The sequence below is a fragment of the Poecile atricapillus genome, chromosome 2, assembly GCF_030490865.1.
Source record: "Poecile atricapillus isolate bPoeAtr1 chromosome 2, bPoeAtr1.hap1, whole genome shotgun sequence".
Lineage (NCBI taxonomy): Eukaryota > Metazoa > Chordata > Aves > Passeriformes > Paridae > Poecile > Poecile atricapillus.
In genome coordinates, this window is record NC_081250.1 from 152,309,313 (window position 1) to 152,329,010 (window position 19,698).

The 19,698-nt window shown below is 50.0% G+C and overlaps 1 protein-coding gene across 1 annotated transcript; it reads right to left on the reverse strand.

The window, feature by feature from the left end:
• Positions 1-2,381: 2,381 nt before the first annotated feature.
• LOC131575118 (lymphocyte antigen 6E-like) lies at positions 2,382-6,212 on the reverse strand. The gene is made up of 3 exons (XM_058830166.1): positions 6,098-6,212; positions 3,510-3,629; positions 2,382-2,807 (listed from the first exon to the last, which is right to left on the reverse strand). Exons 1-3 carry the CDS (start codon positions 6,147-6,149, stop codon positions 2,599-2,601), a joined length of 381 nt encoding a protein of 126 aa, XP_058686149.1. The 5' UTR covers positions 6,150-6,212; the 3' UTR covers positions 2,382-2,598.
• Positions 6,213-19,698: the final 13,486 nt, after the last annotated feature.

Sequence of the window (19,698 nt, forward strand, 5' to 3'; positions counted from 1 at the left end):
TGGAGCGCTGCATGAGTAAGGTGAGGAAATTTTGGCTTTCCCAATAGGCAGAGCACGAAACTCAGTTGGAGCAGAGGTGGCAATTACCCAGAAAATCTCCGAGGAGGGGCAAGGCTTGGCTCCGTCGGCCTCCTCAAGGCAGCCAGCAGGAGGAAAACAAAGCTCCCTCCACGTCAGTGCAAAACATTGTGAAATGCTTTATTTTTCCAGAGCCAGAATAGACTTAATGAGTTTCTAGTGGTAAACCCATGTTTATTGGGGCCTATCTGGAGGGCTCCAGTCCCAAGGAGATGCCGTTCCTTTCCAGAGCCAGCCCACGTTGGGATTTATCTCCAACAGCATCCCCTGACAGGTTCAGAAATAGCAGCTCAGGCACTGCTTCTTTTTTGCCTTCCCTCAAAAATCTCATCCATGCCAAACCCAAAAATATCTCCTGCCTCCTGCAAGCTGCTGAGGTTTGGAGAAGGACAGAATGGAATTCTTAAAGGCATTATTGCAGGATTCCTGACAGATTTTCCATGAGATGCTCCTGGAGTCTTCCAGCTGGTCCATATGGCCCTCTGGTATTTTGTCCCCACCAGGGCCAGGTGACAGAATGAAAGGAGCCCATGAGGGCAGGAAGGACACAGAGGACACGAGAAGAACTGAGGCAAAGAAGAAGATAAAACCCCAGTTTACCAGAATTTGGGATTCCTGAAATTCAGGATGGTTTTGTAAAGAGTAACAGGGGATTTAACTGGAGATAAAAGTGGAAGGTGAGGTGGAAAGATGTCCCTTGACACAGTGGAGTGGAGAAGGAAAGGAGGAGAATGCTTTGCTTATCTTGTTCTAAACCTGGTTGAAATCATCACATGAGAAGGGCAAACAATGGTTTATTTTGGGGGGAAAATGCAATTTTCATCAAACAAGTGCTGAAATGCAAAAGTAACTGTGAAATTCAGATGTTGTTACTAAATGTGGAACTTAAAGTTGGCCGAAAGCATCGAGAAGCATCTCAGAAACGATTGTGATTAACATAAAGTGATGGGAAAAGTGATTTTAAGAAAGTGCAAAGCCCCAGGTTTCTGGGGAAACCTTCCCCTCAGAAATTCTGCAACACTTTCACTTCAGTTATCCCATTGAAATTCCAGAACTCCTTTCCTGACCAGAAATTAAATCTTTATAGGATGACTAAGCCTAATCCCATCTTTACAACCTTCACCCAGCACTGCGGTTTCTCCCCTTTGCACGGAAACACGTGGAATTTGCAGTGCTGGTGGAGTAGGATTCCCTTCAAATCTATCACAGGATTGACCTCAAATCCAGCACAAGATTGCCCTCAAATCCAGCACAAGATTCTCCTCAAATCCAGTGCAGGATTCCCCTCAAATCCAGCACAAGATTTCTCTCAAATCTATCACAAGATTCCACTCAAATCCAGCACAAGATTCCCCTCAAATCCAGTGCAGGATTCCCCTCAAATCCAGCACAAGATTCTCCTTAAATCCGGTGCAGGATTCCCTTCAAATCCAGCACAAAATTCCCTCAAATCCAGCACAGGATTCCTCTCAAATGCACCACAAGATTCCCCTCAAATCCAGTGCAGGATTGCCCTCAAATAAAACAAGGCTGGAAGCCTTTTTTCCAGATGCCGCTATAAAGACCCGCCCAAAATTCAATGCTGCACTTTTCCACGCTCTCCAGCTCCAAGAATATTTTATTTGCCTGTTTTATCTGTAGTCCCGCTCCTCCAAGAGCTGAAGGGAATCTCTATCGCATCCCCACCATCCCTAAGCCTGGAAATGCAGCAGGAACCCTGGGAAGGGAAGGAGCAGAGACCTCCCCGATCAGCTCAGAGATCTTCACCTCTCCCAGGCTCTTCCTGCCTGTTTCCCACAGGAAAATCAGGAGCAAGCAGCATCCCCAAGCAGACACGAGGGTCTCCTTTCCACGAGGACAGATTCCAGCAGCCTTTTCCTTACCTTGGGCATCTCCAGCATCTTGGGGTGGGACCTTTACCTGTTTTAAAAGCTGGAACAACCCACCTTGCAGAGGTCCTGAGAGAACTTCCCAGTGCAAATTCCTGCAGGACCAAATTTCTGGTCCTGTCTCAGCATTTACAAAACAGTTCCTGCTGTTGTCTGTGATGGGAGCAACACAAACATCTCTGACCTTTCCAGACTGACACCATTCCTTATCTCAGAGGGATCTGGGACACCATCTGGCTCTGCGGAGTGTCTGGAGCTGCTGGATGGAAGAAAGCTAGGAAAGACAGCCTGGAGAAGATTCCCAAGGGCTAAAAAGAGGAATTCAACGTGAAGCGGAGCTGATTTCTCAGGCTGGTCCTGGTGTGGGTACAACAAACACACTCTAGAATAACACAAATCTTTATTTTGCCTGACAATTATCACACACGTGCTATCAAAAGAGCTTTTCCAGGGGAAAATTAGTATAAAACAACAGGGGGGGAAAATAGGAGCTAGGCTGCCGTGTCATGTTGGGGACTGAGGCAATGTCTTGGAATAAAACAGGGTCACTGCTGGAAACACTCAGCCGAGGTTCCTCACTTGGGGAATGCCCTGTGGCTTCTCGGGTGGTCACATCTCCTGCCAGCCCCGATCACAATCCCACCCTGAGCACACAGATCAGGCTGCCCACGATTCCCAGCAGGATCACGGCGTAGTTGATCCGGATGCTGTTGGCGCCGCTGAAGTTGCACAGGGAGGTGCTGCAGCATTTGGAGGAATAAGCGGCGATCCCGAAGTCCACGTTGGTCTCCGGGCAGTCCACGGAGCACTTCTTGGTGATGCGGTATCCCGTGTCCTTGCCTGGGTGGGGAAGGGGTAGGAAAGGAGAGCTGGGATTTAGGATTCTATTGGAAGAGCTGAGCAGAGGAGAGGGATTTGCAATTTTCTTAATTTTCCACACAGCAATAAAAGCTCTCAGAGGGTTTGACAGGGTGTGAATCCTGGGTCAAACGTGGGACGCTGGAAAATCTTTGATTGAAACCCACACCAGCCTAAATCTCCAATCTGCCTGCCCAGGTGTCTGGCCTCAAGATCTGGGAGGTCTTTCCCAGCCTAAATGAGTCTGTGGTTCCTGTAGGACAGCAATTCCAATGCATTCCCAGCTTTTAAAACTGTGTTATTGGCACCCTCCATCCCAAAACATCTCAGATCAAGCAGCAGAGGCTGCTCCTGAAATCTGGGTGTTCCAGCCAGCCCTTCCACAAGGTGCTGAGGCCCTGGCACAGGTTTTCCAGAGAAACTGTGGCTGCCCCATCCCTGGAAGTGTCAAAGGCCAGGTTGGAGCAGCCTGGGATAGTGGGAGGCGTCCCTGGAACGAGATGATCCTGAAGGTCCCTCCTAACCCAAAGAACACCACTGAAGGATTCGCACACAGCGCATTGAGACACTTGAACCTCAAAATCCTCGCTTCTTGCCAACAAAACCATCAATTCCCTAAAAAAAAAAAGTTGCCCACCAAGGTCTGTAGAAGAAAAAAACCCAATCCCAGTTCCTGGGACTCACCAATTCCGGCTCTGCTGTAGGTGGTGACGCAGTATTTCTCATGGTCCTCACACCTGTAGGTTTTCATGCAGTTCCAGTTGGAATGTTCGTTGTCACAGGTGTAGCAAAACAGGGAGGAAGCTGGAAAGAAACACCCACGACACGGATTAGTGATTCCCAGCAAATCCCTCCTGGGAAAAACAAAGCACCAAAATCCCTGGGAGATACAAGGGGAAAAATCTGCTGTGGACAGCTTTTCCCAGCAAGTGAAATAAGTTTGGGTTTGATTAATGTGGCTTAGAAAACAAATGTGGGGAGCAAGACAAGTTTTCTTTCTGGAATTGAGATTTTAAGGGGTTAAATTCACATTTTTCAGCCGGAGCAGCATTTTCAGGTGATTTTTTTCCTTCTCCCCAGGATCCACGTTAGCCTTGTTGAAAACCAACCTCCAAAAGCAAAGTCCTGGCAAGGAGAAGAGGAACCAGCCCAATTCTAGACATCAATTTTAAACATTTTCACCTAACATCTACAAAACCCTGTCCAGACATGAATTAATTAATGACTAATGACACTCCTGGGAGACAAATTACTGAGGCACCACAGCAAAGGGAGTTCCCTGGGAGAGGCTGCTGCCCTGGACAATGGATGGATTATTCCTATCAGCACCTGGAAAAGGTGTTCTCCGTGATATTTTTTCAGCAGTGCTGAGCCAGGTCTATCCCAGAGCCAGGAAAAAAATTGGGATATTATTGGGCACAACTGAAGTAAATTGAGTCAAACTTCCAGTCTGGCCATTATAACACAGATGTGCTTTTTCATTCCCCAGAGGTGAATTCAGAATTGGGTAAAATTGTTTCCCTCCTGCCCAAAATTCCAAGAAATGCTCCTCATTTTGGGACAGGGCTGACAGGGTCAGGGTTAGGGTTAACCCTAATCCTGCTCCATTGCCACCAGCGGTGAAGAGCTCTTGGCTGAAGGTGAACACAAATTACAAACCAATGAGGGGTCTCCACAAGGCTGAGATTTCCCTGGTTCTGCTTTCCCTGACTTTCTCAGCCCAGGAAGTCTCCTTTTTTTTCACAGAACACCCCTTCCAATCAAACTTGGACTTGTTTTCAGCGAGGAAATGCCTTCCAGTGACCCTTCGAAGTCTGCTCTTGATTCAAGCTCTCATCTGCCCATGACACTTGGTTAAGCAATTCCAGAAACAGTTTCAAAAGAGAACCAAATGCCCTTTTCGTTTCTAACTACCCCAAGGGGGAGAAAAAAATCCCCTCTGTGATCTGGGGAGCTCTGGGTGTCTCAGCACAGGACTGGCTTGCTCTGAAACCTTCCCAGATTCTTCAAGGAAAGTTGGACAGAGTTTGGAACAACCTGGGACAGTGGAAGGTGTCCCTGCCCATGGCAGGCGGCGGAACAGGATGATCTTTAAGGTCCTTTCCAATCCAAACCATTTTATCATTTGCTGATTCTCTGCTCTTTTCCAGTGCCAGGTGTTGCAAGCTCAGGGGTTCTCTGCAGCAGGAGGTAAAATCATCCTTTTTGCAAACTGGATTTAAGTTCTCCTTTTCATCTCTCACTATTTCCCCATCACTTGGGAGTTTTCAGCCTCCCAGGTCTCCTCTGGAGGTTCCCCAACCCGAGCTGGGGGCTCCTGTCCCTTTGCAGGCAAAGCAAAACCCAGACCTGGTGAGGATTACTGCACTTTACAGACCCTGGAGCTCTCCCTGACCTGCTTCCCTGCCAAATTTCCCAAACCACTTCCTGCTGAAGATGGAGCCGAGAGCAGCCGAAAGCCCTGATGTTCCCTAAGTGATCCGAGGAAAATCCCTTCCAGCCAGGAAACAATAACAGCCCGAGCCATTAGGGCTGCTCTAAAGCCTTTCCTGCGTCTGCCCTCCACCCTCCATTAGCTGGAGTTTTGCAAATGCAGCCAGAAACGGCTTTAAGGGTGCAAATTTTGCTCCTGGGGCTGGCAGATCCATGCCCAGAGCCAAGATTTCCCAACTGGATATTCCCCCACAATTAACCAGGTATGGCTACACCTCCTTTTAAAGAGGACGAGAGCAGTGCCTTGTGCATCCCGTTCCAAACACACTCCCAGACACTTAACAGCTCTTCCAATTTAGGAGCAAAGAGCTCTGAGGCTTTCAAATATCTGCCAGCAGCCTCCTTACTTAATTGGAATTGTGGGGAATAAAGTGAAATGCTGGCAGGAGATGTGGTGGCGAGACCCGACCGTGCTTTTGTCCACAACAGCTCCTCGAGTTTCATTCAGGAGCAAAAATCAAACCAAAGGCAAAAACTCTGAGCCCTGCTTGATTCCTGTCAGCATTTTTCAGGTCATGTCCTCAGCTGTGAGTGGCTGGAGCTGGATATCTGAGGGTGTGAGAAACCAGAATTCGTCTCCTCTGGGTTACAGAGAACCCACCTAGGAGTGAGGACTCAACCACACCAAATATTTCTCGCCGTGGCTGACGCCAAAAATGCCCCACCAAGACCTCAGCAGCTGCAACAAAAGCTGCCAAACCCTCTCGTCCCTCATTTATTCTCCTTGTTTTTCCTCACCATCCTCTCCTCCGGCTCTCCCAGCCTGCTGAGCTCCTTACCTTGCTGGGCACACAGGACTGCAGCCAGCAGGGCCACCAGAAGAGCCTTCATGGTTGGTCCTCGTGCCCTCGGAGCCGGAGCAGTGTGGAAAGATGCATCCCAGGAAGGTTTTATACCGGCACTGCCTCGTCTCTGGCTTCCTTTGATTGCAATAATTTGAGGTTTGGGCAGTGCCAGAAGCCGAGATGTGATCAGCGCTGGGTGTGTTTGTGCGTAGGAACCTATTATGAGGCTGCAGATAGCGATGTTTTTTTACCTCTCAATCTTATCCAATATTTTTTTTCCGAGGCCTGCTCCTGTCTGCATTGCTAATTTGGGGAGTAATTTAGCTGATCCAAACACAGGAATCCCTTCTTGGGCTGAGACACGAAACCTGGAGTGAGCCAGAGGCAGCTGGGTGACTCCTTGCTTGCTGTCACCCTGCATCCTTTCTCTCTGCCATGGAATGGGAATTAATATCTCTGGGAAGTGGGAGAGGAGGCAAGGAAAGGTTTTTGGGTTGTCCAGAGCCATTCAGAATTACCTCACTTGTACAAGAGGATTTAAGCAGGAAGCATTTCTTCAATCATGGAATCATAAAAAGGTTTGGGCTGAAAGGAACCTTAAAGATCCTCTTGTTCCACCCCTGATCCCACTATTTCTGCCTGGAGATGTCACTCAGAGGCTCCAATAGTCCAGGCAGGGATGGGGTTTGATGCATTTTGTTTTGCTCTTTTCAGAGTTTCCAGGTGACAATGTTTGTTGCTCCCTGGAGACCGACTCCGGGCGCTGTCAGGTTTTTCCAGTCCCCCATGACCTTTCCAGTCTTTCTGGGCTCCCTCCTTCTGCTCCCACAACACCTCTTGAGTCAGGGTGCAGAAAAGCCAAATGACTCAGAGTGCAGGAGAGGCACAAAGTGCACACAGACACCTGCAGGAGTTAAAAATCCACAAATGGGTGCGAAAATGACTGAGAAATAAAAGAAATCCTGGTCAAAAAGTCTTGGCAGGACCCTTTGGAGAGAAAAATGACCAATGGGAGCTCAGGGTCGAGGTTTGTAAGGTCACAGATGCTGTGGAAACAGAAGGAAGAACATCTAGGTGCTCTTTGTTTTCCCCAAATTAATCAATGAATCATGGGATAACTTGAATTGGGAGGGACCCAAAAAGATCAGCGAGGCCAACTCCTGCCCTGCTCAGGACAACCAAAAAAAAATCCCACTGAGGGCTTTTTCCAAGCTCTTCTGGAGCTCTGACAGTCTTGAAACTGTGATCAATTCCCTGAGAAACCTGGGAAGTCTCTTTATAGTCTCTTCCTCTGCCCACCTGCCCGCAAAATCCTGGGAAGCTGGACCCATTCCCTACCCCTGTCATGAGTTTTTGGTTGCAAACATTTTTTCCTTTGCCCAGTTCCTCCTTTTTTTGCAGCAGCAGCTTCAACCCTCAGTGATCCTGTCACGGTGTCCAGCGGGTGGAGGGGATGAGCCCCCAGTTTTCCATGTTTTCCATTCTGTTCTCTGGTCTGACCTTGAGCAAGAATTTTGAACTATTTCATCCTTTAGGCAGGATGTGAAAGGCCCACGTGACAGATAATGCAGCAACAATATTTCAGAAATAATCTGGGGGAAAAAAAACATTCCCTCTGAGCAAGATTCCTTATAAATACAGGCATGAAAAACACCAGGCAGGAGACGGGATCTGCTGGAGCAGGGAGGGAAAAAACCAGGTATTAATCCACATGCTTGTTTAATGTATAAGACCAGGGTTGTCTCAGGCAGCTGGAAAAATGGAAAATGAGACTTCCTTCCCTTCCATCCCATCAAAAAAATCCCCAAATGAAAATGAATTATCACCCCAAATCCAGCTCATCTCGGAGCCAATCGAGCAGAAAAATGCATCTCCTCAGCGGGAAGAGGGAAAAAGGCTTGAACACAGCCCACGAGAAGAAAGAAGAAAAGCTTTGGAATTAAAACAAATAAATGAGCAGTAAATAAATGAGGCTGTTAAAGCAAAGTGCAGCTGAATAGAAAAAATGCCAAGTGAGAAATGGGCTGTGGGAAGTGGGAATGTGAGAAAGCTTTTAAATAGATTAGAGAGAGGGGAGGTTAATAATAATAATAATAATAAACAAGATTAATATTTCAGACAGAAGCGGAAAGAGAGAAGGAGGGAGCGGAGAAATATTGGTGCAGAGCAAAGTAATTCAAGGCAAACACACAAAGCTTGGGGGGAAATAATTAAGGACAGGGAGGTAAAGGAATAAGATGGGATGGGAGGGAAGTCCCTCCTGTGTGTAAAATGTGTATTTTCTTATGTGCAGACCCTGTTCAGGTGCTAAAATCAGCCCTTCAAGGGGCTGGGAAGCTGCAGGATTCCCCAAATCCCAGTTTAACCAACCGCTGGGGGCTCCTGTGCGACCTGGGTGGACCTGACCCCTATCCCTGTGCCCCTGGAGGAGGCTGCCAAGGCTTTGGGAGGCATCCCAGCCTCTGGCCAGGTCCCAAATCCCTGCTATTCTTGGTCCCTGTTTGGCATTGCAGTCACGCCCAGGGCCACTGCAAGGGCTCTGGGCTCCAACCAGCAGCCCAGCACTGGAGGGAACGGTGCCTTTGGAAGCAGAATCTATTTATTTCCAAGCGAGGGGTGAAGAGAGCTGGAAGAAAATCAAGGGCAAAGACAACTGAGGGAGTGGGAGTGCAGATGGAGAACGCAGCGGGGAGGTGTTAAAACCATCTCCCAGGGACAGGAGGAAAGCAGGGTGAGGGGAGGGCAGCAGGGTGAGCCTTGCAGCAGAAACTGGGCCAGGTGGGTGTCACCCAGTGGGTGTCACCAAGGGGATTCAACAGTTAACAGGGCCTGGAAGTTTTAGGAAAAAGAAACCTTCAACAACTTGGGGCTTGGCAGCCACAGAGGGTGTTTGTGCCAGACTTTGGGAATGCCTTTTGCAAGGCCAGGCCTTTTTGTGTAACTGGAGTCAAAGCGTGGTTTCAACCCGGGATGGAGGGGTGGGATGGAGCCAAATCCAGGGATGTTTTAACGTCAGCGCTTCCCGCTTTCTCCCCTTTTTTCTCTCTGGAGGGTGGCTCCAACCTCAGCTCCCCTCAGTGGTGCAGGGAGGAATCTCTCTTTCAGCTCAGGCTTGTGAAGTGCAGCCCCAAGAGGGAAAGGAGAGGCCATGGATAAGGTGGGAAGGACATGGATGGTGCTCCCCACGTCCCTGAGTCACGCAGATGGTGCAAGAGGTCCAGCCTGATTCCAGACAACACCAGGCTGATCTGGTTTTGTCCTCTCCTCCTTCCTTGAAGGGTCAGAGAAGGCTGGGTTGCTTCATCTGGACCTGCAATGGCAACAGGGTCTTCTGAAGAAGCACAAGTGGGAAGATTGTGGGATTCAGAAACACATGGAAAAAAGGAAAAGCCGAGTGTGGCGTTTTGCCTTAGGCCTGTTGCAGGCAGCCCGCTCTATCCCTCCCTTTCCCAAAGCACATCTGGCACAGCTGTTCTGGCAGGCTCCAAACAACAGGACACAGCTCCTCAGGTCATTCCCATGGCAGATGACAGAGGCTACCAAACCCACAGCTGGGAAGGACAGGAGTAGCCCAAATCCACCGTGTGTGGATGAAATACCAGCTGATCAAGGTTGGCTTCAAGGCCAGGTTGGAGGGAGCTTGGAGCACCATGAGGTAGGAGGAGACATCCCTGCCCCCAGTAGGGGTTGGAATGAGATGATCTTGAAGATCCCTTCCAAACCAAACCATGCCATGATTCTGTGACGCCCAACTCCGCAGCTGTGATGTTCACCAGGAGCCTTCTTGTTGATCTCAAGAGTTGAGGAACTCGAGTCCTTTGGGCCTGCAGCCAACAGGGAGCCCAAGCCACTTCGTCACATTCCCTCAGCCTCCAAGATCCTAAGGGATATTTCAGCCCCACCAGCTTGGAGCGACATCAAACAGCGCCATCACGCTCGGAGTCAAACCTCCATGATTCACACCCCCAGGAAAATCCTGATGGAAAGGCCAGATCCAGATTCTGTCATCAAACAGGGCACCAGCCCGGCCCCAACGCCGCCCAAGCCATCAGGCCACCAACACAGCTTGGGCACACCCCAGCCTGGACGGTGCCCTGGCATGGGGCTGCTCCTTGGAAGGCACTTGGATGTAACCACCCTGTTTGTGGAGGAAAGGGAGTTATGGATGTGAATCATCCTCCTAGGAGCCAGGACCAAGGTTTGTTGTTCAGTGGTGGCATCTCCACAGCCAGGAGTGGGAATGCTGGAGATCTGCAGGGTCTGAGGGGGAAAGGGCAACGAAGAGGGTGGTTGGGAATAGGAAGAAAGGAAGAAAAGAGAGGAAAAAAAAAAATCCAGCTTCCTCTTGGAATTTCCCCAAAATGATTAATTCTGGTGCTGCAACCGTATTTGTGAAGAAATAACCCCTCTCCCTGACAAATCTGCCATTGTTTTTTCACTAAAAGTGGGAATTTCCCCTTGTCCAAGTCCTCCTGACCCTTTTTCATAACAAGAGGAGTCAACATGCAGGAGCTAAAATGGGATTGTCCCCTGCACCACATGATCCCACAGGCCCTGACAAGCTCTGATCCCTCTTTGTAAACCTTGGCCTGTGACAGGAATCTCAACCGTGCCAGGAGAAATATTTACAAAAAGACGACCAAAATCTTTGCCACAGAATATTTTGGCCAGGGTTTGAGGAAGACAAGTAGGTGGCACCTGCCGTGTTTGTCTTCACAACGCCTCTGTGAGCACTGTGGGGGTTCTGTGTTTGTTTTGTGTGTGCTTTTCAATTGAACTTTAAGATCCAGGGTGGTGTAGGGAGCTGTCACTGAAACCTGCTAGGTCAGTGTGACACAGCTGAGACATTTTGAGGGCATCCCCAGGTGTCTGCGGGACCTCCAAGACAGCTTCAGTCTCCTGCATTTTGAGTCATCTTCTACAAGAATAAACATTTTCCATGTCTGCCCATTTTAATGTGCTGTGGGTTCTTGACTAAGCCCTTCTGTGATGGGTGTTCCAGGCATGGAAGTGATCCTCTGCACTGGGGCCAAGAGCTGGAATTTCCAAGGCTGGGTGAAAGCCGGGAATCAAATGAGATAAATAATTTTATTTAAATATAAAATAATAAATAATAATAAATATAAAATAAATATTTTGTCTGTGGAAAATGTGGGATGAGCTCCACAGAAAATCTGCCTGTTGTTTATGGGATCACAGAATTGTTTGGATTGGAAAGGAACTTAAAGATCATTGAATTCCAGCTTCATCCCATGGGTAGGGACAACTTCCACTATCCCAGGTTGCTCCAAGCCTCATCCAACCTGGCCTTCCAGGGATGGGGCAGCCACGGCTTCCCTGGGAAACCTGGGCCAGGACCTCAGCACCCTCACAGGGAAGAATTTCCTCCCAGTATCCCATCTAAATCCACCCTTTTCCTTAATTTATTTTAACTTGTCTGAGTTGGGTTTTTTTTTCACAAGAAGATCCCAACCGAGAGCAGAAAAACTCAACGAGAGTGGAATAACTCAGCCCACGTGTGGGAAATCTGGATGCTCCGGTTTCTCTCCTGCTGAATTCCCGCTGCCACAGCCGGGCACGGCATCAAAAGCCCGGTTGGGTGGTGAGAACGAGAGCTTGGGCTGGTCCTTGTTACGTCCAGAAACTTGTCACACCTCGTGTAATGACCCTGCTGAAACCTCAGCCACGGCCAGGCACAGCAAGGCTGTCCCAGGGAGAGCCCACGCTGGTGGAGGAGCTCCAGAGCCAGGAAGAATCCTGGCTGAAACCATCCCAACCCCGTGGGTGTGGCCACCAGGGCACAGAAACAAACAGTCCTATCTGAGAACTCAATCCTGTTCCTCGCCAGATGAGCTGATGGGCATTTTCCCAGGAGGGCGGGCCAAAAATTCAAGGCTTTGTTGTTGTTTGGGTTTTTTTTTAATTATTACTATTTTGGGAAGGCAGGGAATGGTTTTGTTGGGGTGGGATAGAAGGAGGGAAAGGAATTAGCCCAGCTCAGGTGCATCCCTGCACATTTCAGCTGGGTTTGGCTTCTTCCCATCACCCCTGGGGTTTGGTGAGGGCAGCTCAAGTGCCAAAATCAAATCCATCCACTGGCAGAGCATTCCCTCCAAGCCCAGCGAACAAACAAGGGCTTGGAAACCTCATGGATGGCAGCTTGGGAGGGGCATGGGAATCAAAATCCACCCACATGATCCAGGGAACAACAGAAGGGTTGAAAATCCACCCTGGCTTTGCAGGCACCACCTCCTTGCCAAGGAAAGGGCACAGTTGGAACAATTCACCCCGTGTTGATCATGCCCCAGGCTTTGACTCATTCCCAAATTATTAAACTGTCAGGAAAAGGACAACCAGGTCTTGAGGGGACTTTAAAATGTTTCAGCAAAGAATTCCAGAGCCTTAAAGTTGAGTTTGAGCTGGGAGAGGCATTCCCAAAGTCACAGGCATGGGAGAGTGGTGGTTTTGGTTCCTCAGCCTCCCTCCAGCTTTGCTTTGCAGCCCAGTTACTGCTCAAGCAGCAGGGAAGGAGGAAAGAAAGAAAGAGGACCTCCAGTGGAAATAGAGGTCCATGAAAATTTCCAGAAACGTATCCTGCCATTTCTGGAACAACATTCTGGAATGCCATTTCTTGGCATCAGGCCCCGGTTTTTCTCCCTGCCTCTCCACATGGAAGAAAATCCACTTTCCTTCAAGCTGAAAGGGAGATGGAATGAAGGAAGCGCCAACAGAAACAAATTTAGGATTGGCTGAGCAGCTGGAGGGCAAAAGCTCTGCCCTTTTTCCCTGGGAACATCCTGGGAATCTCCTCCACAGCACCAAGCGGTGCCTCTGGTGGCACTTCCAGAGCCAAAATCCAGCTGTGACATCCCCTCTGTCCTCACTGCCACCTGGTCCTGATGGTGGGATGGCTCCTGCCCACCCCACCTGATCCATCTCATTCCCCTGGGGAAGGGTGGCCAGGGAAGAGTAGGATGCACCACACCATCCAAGCAATCCTGAGGAATCCTCAGGAACTGCTTCCTTTGGTTTCTCAGCCACCTGGGGATCCTGGGCAGGTTCACAAAGCACTCTGATAATGAAGAAGGGCTGTGAATCAACTTCTGCACCAGTAAATCTGTCAAAAACTTGGCGTTTTCCCACTATCAACACTCCCGTGCCAAGAAACTCCTCCCAGTCCATGCCCGGGAGACAGATTTGGATGTTTTGGGGATGGAAAGGGCGTCACAAGCATGCTCTGCCACGTGTCCTCACAGCTGGGGGACATCCCCTGCCTTGTGCTGTTTATCTGCCCGGATGGAGCCTCTGCCTGTAGGATTTAACCTCGGGATCTTTCCCATGTTTGCTTCTTGCCATTCCTGCGGTGCCAAATTGAGGGTGGAGGATTTGGGGTGGGAGGTGACACGATCTGTGGGGACACTGATGGGACAGCCTCCAACCCAGCCCTCTCTTGCTGCAGAGAAGAGGAAAGACCATTTCAGGAATGCCTGGGAGATGTGGAACACCGCTCCTGCCGGTTTCCTTGGAAGCAGGACTGCATCCAGGGGAAGCTCTGTGTTTCTGCCACCAAACCTTGGGGACTGGGGGTGTTTTGGGGAATGAAATGTGGTTAAATGTAGAAAACCACCAGGCTCTGCTTCCTCTGAACCCATCAACCCCAGAGCAGGCAGCAAACCTTGGGAAGTCTGCAGAGAATCCAAGCTTGCAGCAAGGACCACGTGTCCAGGAAAAGCTTTGAATTATAAGCATAAGGAAAAGAGAAACATTTTTTTGCTAAAAGAGGAGAGATTTGGATCAGATATTGGGAAGAAATTCTTCCCTATGGGGGTGGTGAGGCCCTGGAATGGAATTTCCAGAGAAGCTGTGGCTTTTTGAAGTGTTCAAGGCCAGGTTGTGTGGGGTCTGGAGCAGCCTGGGGTAGTGGAAGGTGTCCCCCCCATGGCAGGGAGTGGAACAGGATGAGTTTTAAGGTCCCTTCCAATCCAAACCATTCTGGGATTCTCTGGGGGTTTTCTGCTGCGGGGAGGGGGTAAAGCACCACCTCCCTTACTCCCTGCTGGCATCCAGCTGGGAGCTGGCTGATGAGCAGACAGGCTGGTTTCCCAATTTTCCAGGGTGGAGCTGACCCCTGAGCTCCTCCTTGCTGTCCTGTGTGCTCTGGCAGACCTGTGCTGGGCAGTGGGCAGGGGGAAGCAGATCAGTGGTGCTTTCCAAAGTTTTTGGAGGACACAGGGCTCTGCATCCCATCCTGGAACCCACCTCACTCCAGGGATCAAATCCTGGTCTCAGAGCTCCTCTGTTTACACCATCAGGACCCACCAAGTTGAACAAGGCGTCCTTGATCCCACCAGACCTGCTGGGCAACCTCAACCCATGTGCTGGGGGTTAGGTGTCATTCTTTTAATTCTGGCTCACCTGTGGAATTTTTACTCATTAGCTGCCGGGAAAACCTGTCTGCGGGTACTTGGTGGGTACTGGAGAGACACAAAGAGTTTTGACTGGGCCCAGGGGGGAAAGGGGGCAGGAAAAGGGGAGGGTGGGGACAGTTTAGGGGCTTCTTCAGCTTCAGGGAAGGACACTTTGGGGTGCAGAGCTGTTGCTGTGGAGAGAAGGGAATTTCGCCATCACCCAGACGGAGCTGCTGATTCTTCTTCTCCTTCTTCCCTCTTTGTTGGTGGCCTCGCACCCCCTGTCCTGCCAGGACGTGTGGCAGTGCCAGGCACCACTGTGGAGCTGCTGATCCACCTCAGCCACCGGCCCCAGATCTCAGCTCATCCCTGCTGTTCCACCTCAGCCACCAGCCCAGGATCTCAGCTCATTCCTCTGCTGATCCACCTTAGCCACCGGCCCCAGATCTCAGCTCGTTCCTCTGCTGATCCACCTCAGCCACCAGCCCCGGATCTCAGCTCATTCCTCTGCTGATCCATCTCATCCACCAGCCCAGGATCTCAGCTCATTCCTCTGCTGATCCACCTCAGCCACCAGCCTGAGATCTCAGCTCATTCCTCTGCTGATCCACCTCATCCACTGGGCCAGGATCTCAGCTCATTCCTCTGCTGATCCACCTCAGCCACCAGCCCAGGATCTCAGCTCATTCCTCTGCTGATCCACCTCATCCACCAGCTCTGGATCTCAGCTCATTCCTCTGCTGATCCACCTCATCCACTGGGCCAGGGTCTCAGCTCATTCCTCTGCTGATCCACCTCATTCACTGGGCCAGGATCTCAGCTCATTCCTCTGCTGATCCACCTCAGCCACCAGCCTGAGATCTCAGCTCATTCCTCTGCTGTTCCACCTCAGCCACCAGCCCCGGATCTCAGCTCATCCCTGCTGTTCCAGCTGAGTGTTCCTCAGAGCCCTGCAGGAGCACCAGGACTGCCCACCTGAGGGGGTTTGTGAAGCAAAGCCTCTCCTCCATCCCTTCCCATCTCAGCCGAGAGAGCTGTCACGGGGTCCCTGGTTCTGTTTTGTTGTTAACACTGTAGTTGTTGTTTGTTTGCCTTGTTATTATATATATTAGTAAAGAACTGCTATTCCTATCCCCAGATCTCTGCCTGAAAGCCTCGATTTCAGAATTATAATAATTCGGAGGGAGGGGGTCTACATTTTCATTCCAGGGGAGGCTCCTGCCCTTCCTAGCAGACACCTGTCTCCCAAAACCGAGACACCATGTCAGACCTGTCACCCCGGTGACACCAAATCAGGCAGTGGCCATGTGGCCGAGGCCCTGAGCAATGGCTACACCCTCATCTTCACCTCAGTGTGACGGGGAGGAGGGCTGGGATGTCTTTCTGCAATGTTTGCAGGCCTGGTTCCTACGAGAACTCCCAAGAAAAGCTTTCCAGTGAGTCAAGGAACAGCATTTCCGGAGGAGGGAGCGACGTGGGAGCAGCCCCAGTTGTTGCCATGACAGGCTGTGGGAAGGAGGAGTGCTGCCAGCAGTTGGAGCAGCACGGAGCTGCCCGCTGTGGGTGGGCACCTGACCCTCCTGATCCTGCTCTAAGGTCATCCCTGGATGAAACATTCCCAGGGGACCGAGATCCCAAGAGCACTAAGGTCACCTGGAGTTGTTATCTCCATTTTTATCACATGAACCAGACACCGAGTGACTCTCCCGAGGTCAGGCACTGGGAAGTGGTGGAAAAGCTTGGTTTGAAGTCCCACCTGGACCATCACCTCCCAAAAAAACCTTGGAGAACTTCTTCCCCGCTCCACTTCCCTGGAATTGCTGAAAATCAGGTTGAAGTCAGGGTGAAAGCTCAGAGAAGAGGAGGAGAAAAGTGGAATTTCCACTGTTCGGCCAAGTGCTGGCCCTGTCTTTTGGCTGTGACCATTTCTGGAGGGAGCCAGTGGAATTTAGAGGGGCAGGAAGCTGTGGAAGGAATCACTTCAAAGAGGAAATGCATAGGAAAGTCAGGAAAAATCACCCAGAATGAGGCAAAAAGGCGCAGCCCCATCCGATCTGATCCCCTCTTTACTCCCCAAAACTTCACGGATGCCAGGAAAACAAAGTTCCCTTCATGCTGCCAGGCCCATCCCACCAATTTGGGGATTTCCAAGAGTGGCACAGAGGGTCTCACCCCCTTCCAAGCTGCCCAAGCTCTGGATTAAAAACTTGCAGGGCTTCGGGATTCGGATGGGAATGCCCCCTGTGCTAGCACAGGATGCTCCAGAATTATCCCAAAGCAAGGCGCATCCCGGATTGCCAACGGCGTGGGAGCGAGCAGACACTGGAGAACGGCCAGGACCTGCTGTCGGCTGGGTTGGAATCAGCAGGATGGACCCACAGCCTGGATGGATCCTTCCCTGGGCTGCTGCCAACCCAGCCGGCTCATCCCTCACACAGCTGCTCGCTTTTTTCCCTGGAAATTGCTCCAGGACCAGCGGCTCTCCATTCCATGGCCCGGGACAGAGGCAGCAGCTCCCTCTCGTGGGCTTTGTCTGGCTCTTCGTGCTGGAAAGCAGACAGAATTTCCTAAGAAACTGGGGTTTTTTTATTGTTATTCCGCCTCGTAGGCTGGTGGGCTTTTTATAGTTTTGCCACTTTTTTTTTTTTTTTTTTTTTTATGGTTTTATTTTCTTCACTCGGTCTGGAATTCAAAACAACTCATTTAGGCATGGAAAGGGTTGATCCTTTGGAGTCACTTGCCCAGGGTCTCTGGAAAGATTTGGGGGTCTCCATGGAGCCACTGAGGTGCAGTCCTGGCAGGGGCAGTTATCTCCCCAAAATCTGCAGTTTGGGGGGCAGACACACACTGAGCCATCCAGCATTTAGATAAGGCCAGGACACGAATCCACAAGTTGTTCCAGTTTGGAATTCTGGAAATCCAATGTGTTTCATGCTGCTAAAAGTTAAAAAAAGAGGAGAATGAAAAAATTTTAAAACACATTTTTGCTTTTTTTTTTTTCTTTTTCTTCATTCCCTCTTGACCCCAAACAGCTCCAGAGATTTCAGCTCCCGGCTTTTGGTTTGGAAAACTCCTGGTTTCCCCAAAAAGCTGGAATTTCCCCCAAAGCTGAATTTACTGCACCTTTCCCACCCAAACTCCCAGCAGGAAAGTGTCACGAGCCCAGAGATGCATTTTCCCATCCCTGATGCTTGCTGGGAACAGCCAGGTCACTTCTCCCCTCTCCATATTCCCTGGTTTCTGTGATCCAGCCGGTCACTCCGGAATCCCAGCGATGTTGGTCACCCCCCAAACCAAACGAGGACCTCACGCCCTTCCCTGAACCCTACAAAGAGTTAGGAAACAGCTCTGGGCTTTGGGGAGGAGGTTTGGGGTTTTCCTGCCTGGCCCAACACTCATCTCCTGGTGGGGGTAGCAGGGGGACAGTGGGGCGGCCACTGGTCACCATCTGATGTCTCCTCTCCCCTGGATCCCTGCCTTGGGAATTCCTCTCCCTCTTTTCCAAGGTTTGATGGCTCTATCCCGTTCTCCCTCTCCCTCCCAGCACTCCTCGCCCACACACATGGATTGGCACAGGGATAAATTTCCCCACGGGATTTGGCTTGTTGGCGGCTCTGATAGCAGAGATGAAGGGTGACAACTGTCCTGGACCTGAAGGAACCACGTCACAACTCCATCCATCACATCTCTGAGGTATTTAAACTGATTATTATCCGCAGCCAGGCATTTATTACTCCATTTGGAATTGTTGCTCCATCTCAATTCCACGTGATCCTGCCGGCTCCGGACGCTGAAAGGGCCATGTTTGCTTTGTGCTGCCTCTCTCAGTGCCATGCTCAGGGAATTCTTCCTCCAGGGAGATTTTTCCATGTCTTGGAGGAAAATATCTCCCCCTCCCCTCTGTCCCCATGTTCATCAGGTTGGGTATTCCCAAATTCCTGCAATAATGCCAGGATGAGCCTCTGGAGCATCTTCACCGCTGTCCAAGTTTTTGGATGGGGTCAGGGAAGCTCAGGGCGGTCAGGAGTGAGGAGAAAAAGTTTTTTACAGCCCTTTTTTGTTTAGGATCCTCCAAACAACTCAATCCAAGGGGTAGACACAGCTCAGGGTCATTTTCTGGGCAGCCTCTTACGTGTGTTAATGCCTCCCTTCTCTCTGTGGTCCAAGTTGGCCCTAATTCCCTGCCAAAATTAGTGGTTGGGAATCACACCCTCCTCTCCTTCCTGCACATCTCAGATGTCTTGGAGAGGAGTAATTGCCACCGGGGTTGATTGGCATTACGGGAGGAGGGATTTCCATATCCCTGAGCTGCAGTGGGAATTACAGGATCACGGAATGCTTCGGATTGGAAGGGACCTTCAGGATCATCCAGTGCCACCCCCTGCTGCCCTGGGAGCACCTTCCACTATCCCAGGCTGCTCCAAGCCCCATCCAACCTGGCCTTGGACGCTTCCAGGGATCCAGAAGCAGCCACAGCTTCCCTGGGAAATCCATTCCAGAGCCTCACTCCCTTCCCCATAAATATTTTCTTTCCAATATAATCCCATCTAAACCTATCCCATCTTTTTTACTTTATTTTTTATGTTGTAAAAAAAATAGCCCTTTGCTCTTCAGCCATGCCCAGGATGATTTATTTTCCCTTTCTATTATCCGTGGATACAAGGAAGTTTTTCTGCAGCAAAGGCACAGCAAATCAAGCAAAAAAACTCAGCCAGTTTTGCTTTAAAGCAGCAAAAAAAAAAATAAAAAAATTCCCGACTGTGTTTTCCTGCAGGCTGGGGGAGCCTCTGTCTCCACGACTGCAGGAAGAATAAATCCAACCCAATGAAATATTAATTATTAGAGTCTGTCCAACTGGGATTCCTCAGTGCTTTCAGAAAGCGGAAAAATTCTGGCACACAGGAGAAAAAACACACAAATCCCTTTTTTGTTTTTTCTTAGGTTTTTTTTGTTGTTTTTATGAGCAAATATTGTGTGATGAGTAAATTAAGAGCTTCGGGTTGAGGGAAGGGAGGGAGCTTGAATCGCTTTAGGGTGGGAAATAAAAATGCCCAAAGAGGGTGGGAAAGAGATCATGCTGTAAATAAGAGGAAAAAATTCCTTCTCACTGTGGGGGGGGTGAAGGAAAGCAGAAGTTGATTAATAAAGGAGAGACACATCCCTGAAAATTCCCTGTTCTGCAGAATT

Excerpts from the sequence above, each read along its gene's own strand:
- LOC131575118 (XM_058830166.1), bottom strand. The coding sequence starts at position 6,149 with ATGAAGGCTCTTCTGGTGGCCCTGCTGGCTGCAGTCCTGTGTGCCCAG. Across the intron at positions 3,630-6,097 it reads AGTCCTGTGTGCCCAGCAAG|CTTCCTCCCTGTTTTGCTAC; the intron begins GTAAGGAGCTCA and ends GTTTCTTTCCAG. Across the intron at positions 2,808-3,509 it reads CTACAGCAGAGCCGGAATTG|GCAAGGACACGGGATACCGC; the intron begins GTGAGTCCCAGG and ends TTCCCCACCCAG.